Raw genomic sequence first — 18,994 nt, 5'->3', positions numbered from 1 at the left:
AGAAGCAGACTGCAACAGGGATGTACCTCAAAAACATCATGCTATGTGAAAGAAGCCAGGCGTATAAGCCTACATATTGCATGATCCCATTTATATGAAATGTCCAGAAACAGCAAATCTAGAGAGATAAGGATTAGTGGTTACCTGGGGTTGGGATGGGAATGAGATTGAGAGCAAACAGGCATGAGGCAACTTTTGGGGGTAGAACTGTTCTAAAACTGGATTGTGGATGTTGCACAACTCTGTGAATGTATGAAAAAATCACTGAATGGTATGTTTTTATGGTATTTAAATTATACTTCAGGTTTTTCTATGAAAAACCACTGGATGGCAATGAAATTGGATAAAAAATGGAAAGAAGCAAAACATACTCATGATTTTATCATGAATTAATGAAACAATAATTAAGTTTGGGTGTAAGAGACCTAAACCTAAGAGACATAAAGAGCTATAAGAAGAGCCCAGAGAAATAATGAAAAGTATAATCTTTGAAGATAAGAACTATGAGAAATCTGCTAAAACAACTAAAATTATTTGACCTAAGAAAAGGTAGCTTGATCAGGGCCATTAAGTCATGACGTGAAATTGAACTGCTCAAGTTTTAATCCATACTAGTTGTTCTACTTTTTCATACAGAAAAAATATCATTTTAAGTCTACTAACTTACCCATATAGATAGGTGTCCCACATGTGGTCTGCAGCATGGCTTCACTCCTTCCTTGCTTCTTCACTGCTAAACCAAAATCAGTCACCTACAAGAAGAAACTCATACGGAGTTACCTGTGTTCCAGTCCCAGAATTCACTCATTCTGCAAATAGGACTTTCACCGCATTGTATTGCATTTAATTCAGGGATTCTTGAGGACGGAGGGGCTTTACCTGTATTACTAATAAGGACCTTGCTTCCCCTCCCCACCCACTCCTCCTTTTGAAGAAGAAACTTGGTAAAGAGAAGCTTGGTTTGTCAAATCTTGAGAAAACACCCATGATGTTGATTGTTCATTCCTTCTAATTAAATTCACCAGTTCAACATAGGAAGTTGTTCTTGCAAGAAGGCATTTAACTTTTTTTCAAATAAAAAAGTTATTTTTATAAAGTTCTTTCACTGTAAAATACATTCTGGCCTTAGTAAGTTTATCATCTATTTTTCTGATGCTCAAGCTATGTTCCAGTTTAAAGCGCTGTTATAAATGCAAATCATTATCCTTGTCAGCACTCAAGGAAACTCCCCCCTTTAATAATTATTTATAAAACATTATCTCTAGTAAATGCTATCTTTTCTTTACTATTATTTCCTTTGTGTTTCTAGAGTATATTAATTAAAAAAATTATTACACTATTAAAAACTACGAGAAGCAAATTAAGAGGAAAAAAAAACACAATATAGCTACAAATACACAGGAGGCCTACTGCTGCAACTGCAGGCTTTCTGCTCAGTTCTAAATCTTGGTCATTAAACATTTGGTTATTAAATATTCAGTACGTGCCCTTGGTCTTGTCTCCCAAGTTGGAACAGCCTTGGGCTGAAAGCAGAAAAACAGGCACATTCATTCATTCATTCATTCATTCATTCATTTATTTATTTATTGCGGTACGTGGGCCTCTCACTGTTGTGGCCTCTCCCGCTGCGGAGCACAGGCTCCGGATGCGCAGGCTCAGTGGCCATGGCTCACGAGCCCAGATGCTCCACGGCATGTGGGATCCTCCCAGACCGGGGCACGAACTCGCATCCCCTGCATCGGCAGGCGGACTCTCAACCACTGCACCACCAGGGAAGCCCCAGGCACATTTATTGATCACACAACCAAAGATAGGCTTTTGGTCTACAGACACTGAATGGAAAGTTTCCAGTACCGCATGGAGTAAGAAAATATTCCTATCAACAATGTGATATCACTATTTTTCTAAAGAGATTAATAAATTTCTCCAGGAGTGTTCACAATGATCCTACTTGGAGCATTATGATACATATCTTCCTCCACAGAAAATTTATACAGATATCAAATATATAAAAGCTTTCATGATCCAATTCAGTTCTTTGGAGAGCATTTGTTCCTTTATGCACCAAATATTAATTGAGCACATACTATGCTTCAGGCACTACTCCAGGTACCAACAGTGAATGAGACACACAGAATTCCTGCTCTTGTAAAGTTTACAGTGGAAATATTTAAGAACATTTACTTTACTTGGGTAAAACAACAATGCTGTTAAACCTATTTAAATGCAACAGAGCAAGTTATTCACAGACAACATTTTATTCCTAAATTAACACATTCATATATTTTGAAAGCAGCCACTTTTAAAGTGCTAAGTAATAAATAATGTATCCTATCATTTATTTGACATTAAGGAACACTTAATTTGAATAAAGTCTTCAAAAATAAATACTTGGCACATTAATTTTTCTTAGGACATAAATATTAATACCCAAATTATTAAATTTGGGTATTTTAAAATGAGAAATACAGACTTTATTTTTAAATGAGAAATACAGACTTTTAGCATTAATTTAGTATCAAAGGCACAGCCAAGGTGCACTTTTTCTCTAGATCTGTAACACATTTACATCAAATTACTAGGCATAATTTTGAAACTAATTAGAATTCAGAGCATCTGTTTGTTTGCTATTAACTAATGATTTAGAACTATCCAAATGAATATGTACTTTAGAAAAATTCAATAGCACCACTTAACTTGTAAAATTATTCTTGTCAGTCACAACCTCTTTTGTGAAATTTTAATTTTTTTAGCACAAGCACTTAGTTTTGGCTGTTTAAAAGCTTTCAAAATGTATCTAAAAAGAGGATGTACTTTGCCACTTCGCTAGCAAACTGTTTATAGGCAAATACTTACCACCATTTCTAATATCTTACCTTTATGTTTAAGTTCATTTCATCATTAGCATCAATAAAGCTGCTTTTAACCATTATGTTTTCCAGTTTTAGATCTCTATGTACTATATCTACCAAGAAAATAAACAACAAATCAAATGAAATGGATAATGAAAAAATAATTAGAGAGGACACAAATAGAACAAATAAATATACTTGACCAGTTAACATCCACTGTTGAAAAATTTGACGAGGGCCAGGTGTAATCCTGCCCTCTTCTGTTCCCTGATATTCAAATGCCTTTTCTCCATGTTTCTAACCTTAAGGAGCCATTTTCTTTGGCTCCCTCACCTCTCCCCAATCCCCTGCTGCTCCACTGGCCGCTCTTCATGACGAGTGGCCTGGTAAGTGTGGAAGAGGATCCTGTCCAAGGTTAGGTATTCCCTGGAGGAGGGAGACAGGTGTACTTACAAGCCTGGGAAGGTTTCCCATGTCCTTCGCTCTTCAAATAGAGGATTACTTCTTTACTTCTATGCATGTGTTATTGCCAGTATAAACATTTAACATAATGCAACCTGGCAACATGTATACAAACTACACTTATTTCAGTATATTTTTCTACAACATCAGTACCACTTTCCTACTCTATACATCAAAATTAAAAACAAAAACCCCTGAGACACAAAATCTCCAGTTGAACATGTCAGAGCTCAGGTAGGACTTTTATGTACAAGCAAATACTCTCATGTACCAAATATTTCCTTTGCAAATAACTGATTCAGTTCATATCCATAGCAATCATTTCCCTAAACTTAAAAAGTTATAGGCATAATTTCTGGAAAAATGAAGCTGAATGAGCCCTGGACTGGCAATTATACCTAATTATTTACAGTTCCCTTACACAGTTCCAGCCTGTGTTGGAATTTTTATTGTTTCTATTGTTCTCCTTATCTCTTCTTACATAAATACCACAAAATTTTAATTTTAATTTATCTTTATGTTTTAGTAGTTGGCAGGGCAAGTCTCTCTGCTGCCTCCGCTGTTCTTCTTTTTCATTGTTTTCTTTACTATTCTCACCCATTTCAAAATAATTTTATCAACTTCCATGAAAAATCCTGTTAAGATTTAGTTTGAAATTATACTGAATTTACAGCTTAATGTGGAAGAATCGACATTAGCATAATATTAAGCCTTTGGTTTCCTGCCCTTGCAAAACTTGTTGCCCTCTGCCTGGAAAGCCCTCCCCTTTTCATCTGAGTTTGTATTCCTCATCTCAAGTTTTGCTTCCTCTGTGAATTCTTCCCTGACTTTCCAAATTAAATGAGGCACTTAATATACCTATGCTCCTTGCACTTTATATGGCTTTCAGAAATTATCATGTTGCATTACAGTTTGTTTTCTGTACTCCATGTCTCATCTGCCTCTCAATTTCCTTGAGGGGCAGGTGCCTTGTCTTTTAACTTCTGTAACTCTAGAACTAACCACAATGCTGTAGGTGCTCAAGAAATATCTGCTGAATGAACCCCTGGGTTCCAGTACCAGCTCTGCCACACCTAACCATGTCACTTCACCTCTCTGGAACAAAGCTTTTTCTCATCTATAAAATGAGAAGTTTCTAAAGTCACATGTAAGCCAAACTAACATTGAAGAAAAAAAAGCAGGAGCACGAGGAAAAACAGTAGCAATAACACCAAAGAACAGCAAAGCAATTAGAAGAATTAGAATAATATTTAAATGTGGATTTTAAAGTAGTGAAATGATTCCCATATGGTATTATACTGGTGGATACGTATCATTATACATTTGTCAAAATCCATAGAATTTTGGATTCTATGGATCCAAACTATGGATTTTGGGTGATAATGATGTGTCAATGTAGGTTCATCAATTGTAGCAAATGTACCACTCTGATGGGGGATGCTGATAACGGGGCAGGATGTACATGCACGGGCAGAGGTACCTGGGACTCTCTGTAACTTCTCAATTTTGCTGTGAACCTAAAACTGCTTTAATAATTAATCTAAAAAAATTTTAAATGCCTAGAATATACAGATTTTTAACATTATTAATATATGTGTTTTTAGAAATTTCACTTTTATTATTGATTTTCTATTTTTGATTTGATAATATTAGCTTCTTTTCAAACTGTTCTGTAGAAACATTCATAATTTCATCTTGTCTGTGTACAATGTAATTGCATACCTGCCTTGCTTCTAATTAAAATATATCTATAAAGTTAAAAAGGAAATTTTTTTTTAATTTTTAAAAGAAAATCTTCCATATTAGTAGGCATTATTTCTGTGACTATGAACCCTGAATACAATTGCCCTTAAACAAAAGTGGTATCTGCGCTCATGAGTCAGTGAGCTGGATGGTCCTCTCCTTACCCTTACTGTGAAGATAGGCTATAGCTGAGGCGAGACTTCGAATGATCCACCTGGTCTCATTCTCTGAGAAATGACCTTTCCTATCCAGAATTTCTTTGAGTTCTCCATCCTCACAAAGCTCCATCACAAGGTACATTTTCTGACATTATAAATTTAAAAAGAGAGACAGCACAAATTATTTAGTTGAGGATCTTTAAAATGTTATATATTGTATATGTATAGCAGAAATATGGTTACAATTGATCTATTCATTCAAAACTATTTGCTATCTATCACGTACAAGATACTATGCAGGATACTAGAGGAAAAAGGAAGCATAAGACACATAGCCTTTACCTTTAAGGAGTTCAGAGTTTAGCTATAATCACAATACCATGGGGTAATGGCTAACAGAAGAGGAATGCCTGAAATGTGATGAGGTTACAGAGGAGGGGAGCCTTTGCCTAAAGAATGCTCACTGAAGAGGCAACATACAGGCACGTCTGGATGACTGAATAGGGATTTATGGGTAGAGAATATGGGCAAGAACAGGCATAGCACATGGCATTTGCAGACTCCAAAGCTCAAAACAGCACTGGTGGGACTTCCCTGGTGGTCCAGTGGTTAAGACTCTGCCCTTCCACTGCAGGGGGCACGGGTTTTATCCCTGGTCGGGAACTAAGACCCCGCATGCCAGCGCTGCAAGGCTAGAAAAGAAAGAAAGAAAGAAAGAAACCAGCGCTGGCAGTTAAAGAATAACAAGTATCTCAGTGTTAATAGCACTGGGAGTTTGGTAAGTCAGAGAAGACTGAGATGGTGAGGGGTGAGGCCAGAAAGAACACGTTGGTGTCAGGCTGTAAGGAGTCTTGGATGTCACACAAAGGAGCTGGGTTTTTTTTTCCCATATGCAATAAGGAGCCACTGAAGTTTTTTTTTTTTTTTTTGCGGTACACGGGCCTCCCACCGCTGTGGCCCCGCCGGCTGCAGAGCACAGGCTCCGGACACGCAGGCCCAGCAGCCACGGCTCACGGGCCCAGCCACTCCGCAGCATGTGGGATCCTCCTGGACCGGGGCATGAACCCGTGTCCCCTGCATCGGCAGGCGGACTCTCAACCACTGCGCCACCAGGGAAGCCCGCCACTGAAGATTTTTAAGCTGATGTCTGGAGTGGGGGGAAAGGTATGTGCTACTATCAATTCTGCATTTCTTTTTTTTTTTTTTTGCGGTACACGGGCCTCTCACTGTTGTGGCCTCTCCTGTTGCGGAGCACAGGCTCCGGACGCGCAGGCTCAACGGCCATGGCTCACGGGTCCAGGCGCTCCGCGGCATGTGGGATCTTCCCAGACCGGGGCACGAACCCGTGTCCCCTGCATCGGCAGGCAGACTCTCAACCACTGCGCCACCAGGGAAGCCCCCAATTCTGCATTTCTAAATGAACACTCTAACAGTAATGAGGAGCAGAGCTCAACAAACTTTTTTCTGTAAACGCCAGATCCAGGTAGTAAATATTCTTGGCTTTGAGGGACATACAATCTTTTGCAACCACTCAACTCTGCTGTTACAGCATAAAACCATCCATAAACGATACAACAATACTTTATTTATGGACTTTGAAATTTAGCTTCATATAATTTTAACATGTCTTGAAATATTACTCTTTTACGTTTTTTCCAACCATTTAAAAATGTAAAAAACCTGGCTTATGGGCCATAAAAAAACAGGCCACATGCCACTGGCTCACATGCTGCGTAAACTGACCTCTGATTATAAGAGGGTAGATGTGAGGCACAGAATGGAGAAAAGAAGGAAGAAGAAAAAGATGTGAAAATACCTGGAGGGAGAAATAGTGGGACTTAGTGACTAATTGGGTATAAATCGTAAAAAGCCACAAATGAAATGTGGCACATTTTTGCTGTTTCTGTGCATACATATTTGCTGTTTCTGTGCATACATATTAAGATCACCTTAGGTTTTCCGATAGCCAAGTCATCTATTAAGTCAAAAAGATTCACAGTCAACTAAAATGCATGTCTTTTTCATACCTATGCTATTCAGACACAGACTACCCTCCGTGTCTCCATTCTATCCTATACCACATTTTCATTGCTGTTTTTAAGATTCTGGAATCTGATCCTATTCTATTACCACTACTAGTGCAACTACTGTGTTCAGTCAGCAAGCACAAATACAGGAGAAGGCTAACAACCTTTCTTCCTATAGTCAAAATTCTGACTCACTCAACCTCAAGATGTTTAGAATTTCAAAAGTAACTACAGAATCCTGCAAAGTCTAACACATAAATAAGCTTTTGAACTAGGCCATATTTTTTCCACTGACAGCACCGTAGGGATCATGAAATGAAATGGTAAGTGAGCTATTTGGAAGGGAAAGTTATAATAGCAGTGCTTACAATATAGATTGATGTCATTTTAAAATATGTATGTTGATAGAAGTTATATCAACAGTAGTTTTTTACAACTCTTTCTATAATTATTAAAAGTAATTGTGTAGACCTGGAGAACATTTGGACTCACAAGAAACCATACATAGTCAAACTGCATGATCAGCATTACTACTTTAGCCTAACCCTTCAGGTAGCAATTTCCATTCATCCTTAAGATGGCTTCAATGGAAGGTCTAGGCATTTGTGTGAGTTGGGAAGACGGGGAGTCAGATGTGACCTGTGTGAATCAAGGGCAAACAATACATAAAAAAGACAACCACAGATGATGGTTTCTTTGGCCTTCAAATTATTCTAGATTTGGACTCCCACTTGTGCCCAAGATGAAGTAACAGATCAGACTTACCCTCCCTCCTGAAACAACTTAAGAAATGGACAAAATACATAAAATAACAATTTTCAGACATTAGACATCAGACAGCATAGGGCAGTGATCCCTGAGAGAGGGGAAACCTATGAGGCCAGCCCCGTGATTATCCTAGCTTACTGTCTGGAGAGAGTTTCCAAGCCACAGAGAAGGGAAAAGGAATCCAAACAGAGCCCAGCAGTCTACATGAACTGAGGAGATGGTGCTGGGAGTCCCTGAAGGCCAAGACAACTGAAGTTCACAGAGAAGATTACCAAAGAGGAGAAATCTATGGAGAGAAAGCTCCATAGATTTGCAGACAGCCCCCCTCGACTCTTCAGCAAAGTACCAACTAGCACATATGTATGAGGAAACTACCCAAAGTTGGGAAAAGAACCATGTGAAAAGATCAGAAGGAACAATCACTGGCGCTTACACATGGCCAGGAAGGGTTTGTATTCCCATTAGCCAGAGTGGAAAATCTCATTATTCATGGGGTAGAATACTCAAAAGGGTCTTCCCTCATTAGTTAGGATAAATTAGCCCTAGACCAAAGGCTGCTCTGGTGCCTCCTAACAAAGCTTAAAGTAAGCTTGAAAAGTATCAAACTATTTCCAATAACTTAACTATGTCCCAGAATAAAGCTCAAAAATAGTTGTAAGAATATAAAAAATAGCCAGCACCCAATCAGAAATTAAGGGGCATATAAAGAAGCAGGCATATAATGAAGGGGAAAAAAATCAATCAATTAAAACTGACCTAGAAATGGCACATATGATAGAATTAATAGAAAAGGACATTAAAGGTTATTATAACTATATTTAAGGAGAAGGAAATAGCATGTTAAGTAGAAACATGGAAGATAGAAAAATGATCCAAATCAAATTTCCATTGGAAGGGATAAACAGCACATATGATGTTACAGGAAAAGAGATTACTGAATCTGAAGATATCACAATAGAAACTCTGCTAAATTAAACAGGGAGAGAAAAAAGATTGGAAAAAAATGAATAGAGCATCAGTAAGCTTTGTACAATATCAGGCAATCTCATGTGTACTTGAGGTCCTAAAAGTAGGAGAAGGCAGAAAAAATATTTGAAGAAGTAACCGCCAAGATGTTCCTTAATTTGATGAAAACCATAAGCTCACAGATTCAAGAAGCTCCATGAATCCCAAGCCAAGATACATGAAGACAACTATACCATGGCACAACATAATCAAATTGGTTAAAACTGATGATAAAGAGCAAAACTATTCTAAGCAGATTTGAGGATAGAATAAGTCACAACTCTAAAACTGAAAAGGTAGAGAAGCCTTCTGGCACCACTGCCATATACTGCTCCCATAAAAGGTAACTGTGGTCTCTAACATTTATCAAGCACTTCTAATGAATCAAGCATAATGCATAATGCAATTTGACTATTGCTGCCTTAGAGACTGTCAAAGGAAACAAAGAACAATAGCTAACAGTCGGGGCTTCCCTGGTGGCGCAGTGGGTGAGAATCTGTCTGCTAATGCAGGGGACACGGGTTCGAGCCCTGGTCTGGGAAGATCCCACATGCCACGGAGCAACTGGGCCCGTGAGCCACAACTACTGAGCCTGCGCGTCTGGAGCCTGTGCTCCGCAACAAGAGAGGCCGCGATAGTGAGAGGCCCGCGCACCGCGATGAAGAGTGGCCCCCGCTTGCCACAACTAGAGAAAGCCCTCGCACAGAAACGAAGACCCAACACAGCAAAATAAATAAATTAATTAATAAACTCCTACCCCCCCACCAAAAAAATAGCTAACAGTCGATGAGATGTATGCTTTATATTCGCTTTCCCGTTTAATCCTTCAACAACCAAATGAGGTTGATACTATCATTAAACTCATCTTACAGATGAGGAAACTCAAGTATAGAGAGGTTGAGTAACTTGTCCATGGTCTCAGAGCTAATAAGTGGTGGAGCCAGGATGATATTGCACAGGCAATCTGACCCCAGAGTCCACATGCTTAACCACTGTATCATACTGCCTCCGAGCAGAGAAATACCCAAGCCCACGTGCATAAACAACTTGAAGGCAGAATGGCAAATAACCCAGGCTTCAGAACAACTCTAAATGAAAATTACAAGCATTGAAAGACAAGAATGAAAACATCTAGGAAAGAAGGAAGATTAAACATATTAGTTTAAGACACAGATGACAAAATATCTTCTATATAGTGCCAAATATGCCCATACCAACTCTACTGTGGAGTTAGACTTGCAACCTTATGACAATATTCCAAGAGACTCTAATGGAGAACCAAAGACCAAAGCAAAAAGAAAGACACTTCTAAGGAAGCTCTGGTCACAAATGGGTTATATCTGAGGTTGTTTCAATTTTAAACATTTGTTTTCAACATGCCACCAGAAATTTCACTAAAGACGTCAATCTAATCATCAGACACCTAACTATAAAATCAACAACAAAAAGTCCTCCAGAATGCTCTCATCAATCTCCAGTGACAGACTCATGCCAAGGACATGAGCCACTGTGTCCCAAAAGGATTACTTCCCAAGGGAATGATGTTCATTTTGTAATAATAACAATTTTCAAAATGCAGCACCTGACAAAGCTTTACCTTAGGCGTCTCAAATACTTGTTCTAGATGTATAATGTGTTCATGTTTCACACTTTTTAGGATGGTCACTTCCCGTTCAAGTAACTTCACAGCAGAGCTTCCAGCCTTCAATGATGAGGAAACATAGATTTCACATACGAATTTCATTACTGCATACCTCAATATAAAAGTTAAAGTTATTTAATATTTTTCCTACATTTTCTTTAGAAGTTCCTTTTTCAAAAGATAACATGCAACTTCCCTATGTGTTAAGATTAAAGTATGCCCCATCTTATCTTTTGTCCAATTTTTTTTTTTTTTTTTTTTTTTTGCGGTACGCGGGCCTCTCACTGTTGTGGCCTCTCCCGTTGCGGAGCACAGGCTCCGGACGCGCAAGCTCAGCGGCCATGGCTCACGGGCCCAGCCGCTCCGCGGCATGTGGGATCCTCCCGGACCAGGGCACGAACCCATGTCCCCTGCATCGGCAGGCGGACTCCCAACCACTGCGCCACCAGGGAAGCCCCTTTTGTCCAATTTTAAGAGATATATAATTTGGCCTCAAACCACATGTTTCTTGGACTGTTTCTATAAATTAGCTACAACATGGTCTCTGTCATGTCACAAAATTATTGCAATTTTTAATAGGCTTTTTGGAATTTCTTCAAAATCGTATTGATCCTTTGATGTTAGCATAATAAAAGCAAAATCTACTTTCCCGGGACATCAATTAGAAAATGGATATAAAGCATCTGTCTCATTAAATGTTAGAATTGTTAAAATAAAATGTTTTTGTTTTATTGTTGTTTTGTTTTGATATTTATATACATATCAAAAGAAACAATAGGCAGTGAGATCCTACACTTAGCCCTGCATTATATTACTTCCTAGTCCCCCAGCGTCAAAAATTTGAGAGAGAGAAAGAGGAGAGAGAGCACGCTCGATCAAGATGGAGATGGAGATTTTGCCTTCATACCAACCTAACTCCAATTTATCTCCTTACATGTAACCCTTAACCACACCTGACCAGGCCTTCATTCAGGGTGTAAGTAACTGTCTACAATGTCATCTAAGAAATTCCAGAAGGGCTTTCTCCACCCTAACCACCACTACCACCATCCCAGTCATCACTCCTCTTGATATCTAAATTACCATCATTATTCAAGGATAAGTACTGTCCTCATTCACATGAAAATATCCCTGAAAGGGATAATAAAGTTCTTATTCCTCCCTCCTTACCCCTAATCCCTGCCCGCCCCCCCAAGTTTGGGAGAGACATAATAGTTCCTGAAGGACTGGAAAGGGATTGATCATAAGGCAAATTTTACCTAGTTAAAATTTTTCCTAGTGTCATCCCTGCTTCCAATTACCTTTACCCTTCAACCATTACCATCTCAGGAGGGATAGGAAACTGCCCACCCTCTGCGCCTCACCCACAGTTTAAGGTTATCCTAGAGGGTCAAGAGAAATAGTGATTGTGAGGAGTGAATTCCTATACAGACTAGATATGGAGAGTTATCACAATATCCATCTCAATCCTCTTCCTACCTCCCTCCACAAATGGTTTGACTTGTATATAATGCAGTAATATACTGTCCAATTCACATATTGACTATATAACTTTATTTTACTATCTTAGTGTCCTGAAAACTTGCAGCATCAATATGTATGTGCAAGATAATGAATTCCTAAAGTTGCAAGCAGGCATCCTGACTATATAACCCTGAAACCTAACCCCTAACCCTATCTGACATCAAAGGAGCAAAGGAAATAACATCCCATTTAGTTATTTCTTTTTAATAAATGTATTTATTTTATTTATTTTTGGCTGGGTTGGGTCTTCATTGCTGCACGCGGGCTTTCTCTAGTTGTGGCGAGCAGGGGCTACTCTTCGTTGTGGTGCATGGGTTTCTCATTGTGGTGGCTTCTCTTGTTGTGGAGCACGGGCTCTAGGTACGCGGGCTTCAGTAGTTGCAGCACATGGGCTCAGTAGTCGTGGCTCACGGGCTCTAGAGCACAGGCTCGGTAGTTGCGGCGCATGGGCTTAGTTGCTCTGCGGCATGTGGGATCTTCCCAGACCAGGGATAGAACCCATGACCCCTGCATTGGCAGGCGGATTCTCAACCACTGTGACACCAGGGAAGCCCCAACAATTCATTTAGTTAATTCTAAAGATTTCTAGAAGGGCTCTGGATCTCCCTTTATTAAGATTTAATGTTACTGTATTAAACTTTAGGGGGAAATGGTATATAATTTCCTATGGCTTGTTTTAAAGAATACATAAAACCTACTATTTCCTTTTGTAAGTGTAATATTTATCATCGCAAATCCAAGGGAAAAACACCTAATGTTGTCTTTTGTTTTTCCTCGGGCATAGAAAGTGTTTTAAAGTTGATGAAACGATCAGATATAAAGCTTGAGGACTTAGATTCTCCCTTAAAAAGAAGCCCAGTTGTTCTTCACTCCAATGAAATCTAATGAGACATACAGTGATTACAAGTAAACGGTACAGAAGAGAGTCAGGGGAAAAGTGGTTCAAACTGAAAGAGGAGGTAGGATGAATAAACAGAGTTAGCTACCAATGAGGAAATAGGGAATCAAAGGAAAGGCAAAGATAGGGACAAAGTATATCAGAGTCACATCAGGAGAGACTACTGGGACCCATTTCTCACTAAGACATTGCTAGCCCACAGCCCTACATCTACACATACTGATGATCAGCCCTCACCTTCAGCTCACTCTGGTAAAATTTACCTGTATTTGGTTATGCTGGTTATGTTAGGTAATCCTTTCATTTGCTTTTTAGTACCTGTCTACTTGAGTTTAAGAACTGGTCCTGTCCCAGAAGGCCAGAGAAATATCCACATTTCTCCAGGGGAACAGCCTGGGCCCTGGCCCTCAGGGTCAGCTGTGTTAGTGTGAAAAATTGTACTGCCTACCCCACCCTGCACTGGCACTGTGCCCTCAGTAGGATGCTGCTGATATGCCTTACCTTTTCTTTGCTCACTTTTTTAATTGCCCACTTAGTTTCTGTCTCTTTGTCAATAGCTTCAATGACCATTCCAAAGCTTCCTTGTCCCAATATTCTTCCAAAGGTATAGATTTCCTGGATAAAAAATATGAGTTCCTTTATCTCTCTCTGCCATTCATCAGGATTACAAATAAACTATAATACTGACAGGTATCCACCCAAGGGAAGAGTGATTCTGCTCCAGGGTAAAATCAAATAGAAGACACCCCATATTTGCTTCAATATTAATTAACGCATCTTAATTAAACAAAATAAGTTTTGATGAATTTTATTAAATATCCTTTAGAGGAAAACCATAAAAATCCTTACAAAGAAATGTAAAAAACTTGAAAAGCATAAAAAATGAACCTCTTATAAACTACAATATTAATGAAATGTCTTCATAAGAAAAAGGAGGAATGGAATATTCATACATGCAAATATATGTGTGTGTGTGTATAAGATACATTCAACCAAAAAATTATCACCAAACTCTGAGAGCTACACTATAAAATCAACACATATTAACCACTGAATAACTGCTTTCCTGTTTAACAAGTAACCCTTTTTCTTTATCTTCACTGTTTCTATTAAAAAAAATCACTTTTGTTGTTTTATTTCCTTTTGTTTTAGGAAAAGGAATATATGACCAAAATATTAATATAAATCAGCACTGTAAAAAAAAAAAAAAAAAACCATCCACAGTAACACTGTCCAGACAAAGGATCCTTCTGCTTATCGTTTTACTTCTGCTTACAAAGACAGAATGCGTGGGTCTTGACAATACCAGCATTCCACTTCATGCTGTAAAATAACAAGCAGGTAACTCATTTACACTTTCATTTCTTGTGAATTTGGTTGGAGGGAGTCAGTCTCCTTGATCTGAATCAACTCCAGGGTAGTAACAAGAGTTTCTCAACTCATGATGCACAGGGACTAGAACAGGAAAGAACATTTGAGCTAATGCTGCTGGGGGAAGCCTCTGTTGGGTTAGCCAGCTAAAGCCTGCCTTAGAGATGCCACGTTCCCTCTGCGTGACTACTTTAATCTTCACCATGCAACAGGTAAATTACTGCTAGACTTTATGTTTTCTACTGCTTACATTCCTTTCTTACTTTTGTAAAAGAAGATCCATATCCAATTAGTTACTTACCTCCTTATGAAGGGCTTCTCTGCCTAACTCTGCACCATGGTAATTGTTCCTTTGACTTCCTTCAACATGTATGCATTGGTCCTCAAACACTATTATTACTCTCTTGCTTACAAACATTTTGGCTCATTTTTTTCCTTCCAAGATGGTCTAGAAACACCTTATGAAGCTGTTTCTTTTGTATCCTTTAAAAAGCCTGCCTGAAACCTTGTAGGCAAAATACTCATGCTTAGTGCATGGGAGGAAAAGGGAGGAGGAAGAAGGGAAGGGAGGGAAGAGAAGGGGAAGGGAGGGGAGAGAAGGAGAAGGGAGGAAGAAAGAAGGAAAGGGAAAGAAAAAAGAGACAGAGGGAGGGAAGGGAGAGACAGAAAGGAAAAGAAAGAAGAGAAGAGAAGAAAAGGAAAAGGAAAGAAAAGAAATGTTCTTTTCTTTATTCTCTGGGAGAATAAGGGAAAACGTTATGAAAGACATGGCTTCTGAGATAGGCATGTGAGGGAACAAAGGCAAAAAAAAATAATTGAGAATATTTTTCTATAATCCAATCGAAGCAAGGAAGGCATTTCAAAGGAACAGCAGTGCAAATGTGGAATGAATGAGTGAGCTGATAAATGAACTGAATCAATAAATCAATCTAGTCAGCAAGCCAGCCAGTCAGGAACCTTCTATACATATGCATATTTGAGAGAAGTGAAAGACTGAGTACATGGAATTGAACCCTGGAGGAGGAGCTCCAGATCTGAGGTCTTGAATGTTGTGAATGGTGACTCCCACTCAGGCAGGGCACATCCTGTCCAGGGGATTGTCCTCAGGACACTGCCTTCTGCTGACTTATAATTACTTTGGCTTTTCCCTCTTCCCATTACCACTTGATAGTGAGAATCAAAGTCAAAAAACTAAGATGATTAAAATAAGACAAAACATTTTATTATATGTACCTGCAACCCCCAACTATACACTATGTTAAACGAGTTAAATCTCAACTTAAACCTTTTATTCCCACAGAACAAAATAATCTCAATAATCCCTAACCACTTCCCCAACTTTTCTTGTCCTTTAAAAATTAACCTCTCATTTTATCTCTAGACATATAGAACCACAATTTGGACACAGTATTTTAATACTGTTTATAAGATTTTTTAAATGAAAAATGGGTAGAAAAATAGGCCAACTGCCCAACTAGTTGTTTATAAATTAATCTTTTTCTTCAACTAACTGCTTTGGCATCATTACATAGTGATGAAAATAAGGAGAAAATGACTTCTTGTTTGTAATAATTTTAAGAGGATGCTATTACAATGGTAACGTAGATCTCTTTTTATTGGCATATAAGAAGTCCATGATATAGTATAGAGTGTGAAAGCATGCATGGTATGATCCCATTACGAAAAATCTGTATATGTGGAGGTGCTTACATTGATGTCTGGAAAGTTGTTCATCTAAATATTAAGAATAGTTATCATTAGGTAGTAGAACTTTGGATGACTGTAGTTTCCTTTTTTATACTCTTCTGAAAGGTTTGATATCTTTAAAATGAGCCTGTCTATTTAATGGGGGAAGAGAAACTTCCACTATACCATTTATGTTACTTCTTAAAAATATGTGTATATTTGAAATATTTTACAATTTAAACCAGGAAAAAAACAAAAACAAAAAATAGGGTAAGACTTTTACATGCCTAGAAAACTGAAGTAAAGATAACAAATATTAAAATTGGTTATGTCTGGCTCGTGATTTTTATCTTCTTCACTTTTCTATCTATATTCTCCTAATTTTTCAAAACGCATATATTTTGCTTTTATAAAAGCTCTTATGGTTAAATTTAAAACTCAGTAAATTTGTGGAGTTTTTTAAAATTCAGGTCTTTTGTTTACAAGGGAAGATTTAAACTTTTCAGGTCAGAAGTTCTCAGAAACTTTTTCTGATCTCTTCAAGTAAATTGCCAAATATTTTTTAAAGCAATTTTTAAAAGTTACTTAACATTAACACAATTTTCTTCTTGTTGTTCTTGTTGCAGTTCCTTTAATCTGGTGTTTTTAATTTCTAAAATGGTACTAAAATTTAAGTCATATTTGTATATAAGAATTAGAATGCTGGGAAGAATAATATTGGTATTCACTCAATCACAGGCTGGAAAAATATGGAGGGGTCCATGAGGGAAATTCTAGCCTCACTACTGGTCATCAAAGAAGTGAACAGCCAAAACATCTAAGTCACCTGGTCTCTGTCTGCATCTTGAATAGGTCTATACAAAGACTCCACAACTGCCCTCAGCAACAGGCAAGACCTGGAGACCAAAATGTTCTCATTTTGTCTAATAAAAATGCTCCCCACTTTAATTATTAAAGTCCATTTGCACCTCTATGAACAAAAAAAAAATTAATCTGCATTTTCTTTAGTAAAGACTTTGACATACTTAAAAATGGTAAGTTTCCTCTTTCCTTTCCTTAGAAACTTACTTTTAAATCATTTTTGCCATTAACAATGACTTACAAGAAACGGAAAATTTCTAGTAGCTTCAGTTTGCTCTCTATATACCTGAATAGCAGCTCCATTGTCCATCCTTATGTGAGGAACTTTTCCTTCTGTAAAGTTGCCCCGACCCCACTGTTGTTGAGAAGATTTTCTCTCTACATTTGAGGTTTTTGAGGGCTTGGACCAAAAAGAAATTTTAATATTAACTTTAAGATATAATAATCTGACAAATCTTTAATGTGTGTCGAGATATTTATTGTGTACAAGATAGTTTACTGTTTTTTTCAAATTCTAAGCCCTATATAATTCATTCACTCATTAGGCTAAAAGAGGCCTTAAGAAGTTATTCAATCTAACCTCCTCAATCCAGGCAAGTCTACATGATGACCTGCATAGAAGATAAATCAGAACTTAAAATCTTTAACATCACAAGAGAAGGCAACTTCACAGCTTTCTCAATCACCCTTGTTTCAAGGCATAACAGTCATCTCAAATAGGTTATACACAAAAAATTACTGGCCAGACATTCACAAAATATGCTTTGAATGAAGATAACATAGCAATAATTCACTCAGAGACACCTATATCACAAAAACTATACCATAATACAAATCAGAAATAACAGTTTAGGGTGAAAATGTGAAAAAGGTACAAACTTGATGGCTGAGAACCTAACTTTTCTTAAACTTACTGCTCTCTGTCTCCAAAGTTGTGCTATGTCAATGACAATCTTCCATAGTGCCTCTTCTCTATAAAGGCGAATATACCAAAACCCGTCCAACTGGATAGTCATAGATTGTAACTAATGCAAGTCAATTTTGTAAGGTATACTTGATATTCCATCCAGATAACCAGGAACTGTCTTAAGTAATAACCACCCTATATTTAACCACAACCATAAATCTCATTCTGCATCAGTTGAAGAAAATGCCCCCAAATTCAGGTTTAATTCAATTTGAAAACCAATTCATTTCCACATAAACCATTTTTTAAAAAAGCTGGAATAACATTCTGAATTATTTATAATCCTGAGAAATCATTAATTGGGCAGTCGTTGGAAATAGCGTAAAAGAAATTACCAACTAACTTTTCTCACCTCTTATATAAGAAAGAAATGTTACTTTAATAGTTAAGAAGGCAATGAATTGGTGGACACGGGTCCATGGGATATAGATGAATCTAGGGATGGGATCAGGGAATGGGACATCCACTTGTGCTGAGATGTACAATCTTCAATATTTACCAAATCTTTTCCAGAGGTAATGTCTTTGCTGGCTTGTCTTTCTTTTTGTCTCTCTGGTGAAACTATAAATTCTGAACTACCAATGCTCGATGTCTGTGACATTTCCACCACTGACACTGGAGAAAGCTTTGTTTTACAAGAACATACACAAAGTACATTTTTCTGAGAAGCAGATGAACAGTTGGGGCATTTTGTGGATTTTTTACCACAGCTGCTATCAGCCATTTGCTTAACTCTTCAACAAAAGCAACTTGAAAGAAGATGTTTCCACTGTTTGAGGAAAAAAAAAAAACAGACCAAAAAGGATAAGGTAAGCTGATGGCGAAAACTGTAACTTCCAAGTGGTGAGGTCCTTAGGTTAATGATGCACTAGACTTAAGCAGTCACACATGAGAGCTGCAGGTAGAAAAGAAATCACCATTTAGAAAATTCTTTCTTATTCAATCACCCTCCTAGAAATCAAAGAAAAACTAGCAACTAGCACCAAAAGCATCCTGCCTATACATGAAAGTTAATATTTACAACAAAATT

At 37.9% G+C, this 18,994-nt stretch overlaps 1 protein-coding gene across 3 annotated transcripts in view; it reads right to left on the bottom strand.

The window, feature by feature from the left end:
- The window catches only part of STK33 (serine/threonine kinase 33), a 169,076-nt gene that overhangs the window by 52,356 nt on the left and 97,726 nt on the right, over nucleotides 1-18,994 (bottom strand). For 2 of the 3 annotated variants that reach the window (XM_081239355.1, XM_081239356.1), the window contains exons 1-7: nucleotides 18,464-18,928; nucleotides 17,284-17,397; nucleotides 13,581-13,694; nucleotides 10,613-10,717; nucleotides 5,222-5,360; nucleotides 2,877-2,965; nucleotides 668-752 (exon numbers count right to left, since the gene is read on the bottom strand). In XM_081239355.1, coding sequence (XP_081095481.1) covers nucleotides 668-752; nucleotides 2,877-2,965; nucleotides 5,222-5,360; nucleotides 10,613-10,717; nucleotides 13,581-13,694; nucleotides 17,284-17,397; nucleotides 18,464-18,688 — 871 coding nt within the window. In that variant the 5' untranslated portion in view covers nucleotides 18,689-18,928. Of the gene's footprint in view, nucleotides 1-667; nucleotides 753-2,876; nucleotides 2,966-5,221; nucleotides 5,361-10,612; nucleotides 10,718-13,580; nucleotides 13,695-17,283; nucleotides 17,398-18,463; nucleotides 18,929-18,994 lie in introns of those variants that run through there. The other variant, XM_081239357.1, reaches the window with a different exon arrangement.

The sequence above is a fragment of the Mesoplodon bidens genome (assembly GCF_964165515.1).
Source record: "Mesoplodon bidens genome assembly, chromosome: 7".
Lineage (NCBI taxonomy): Eukaryota > Metazoa > Chordata > Mammalia > Artiodactyla > Ziphiidae > Mesoplodon > Mesoplodon bidens.
The sequence above is the reverse complement of the archived record's forward strand: the minus strand, read 5'-3'. Positions and strand labels throughout refer to the sequence as shown.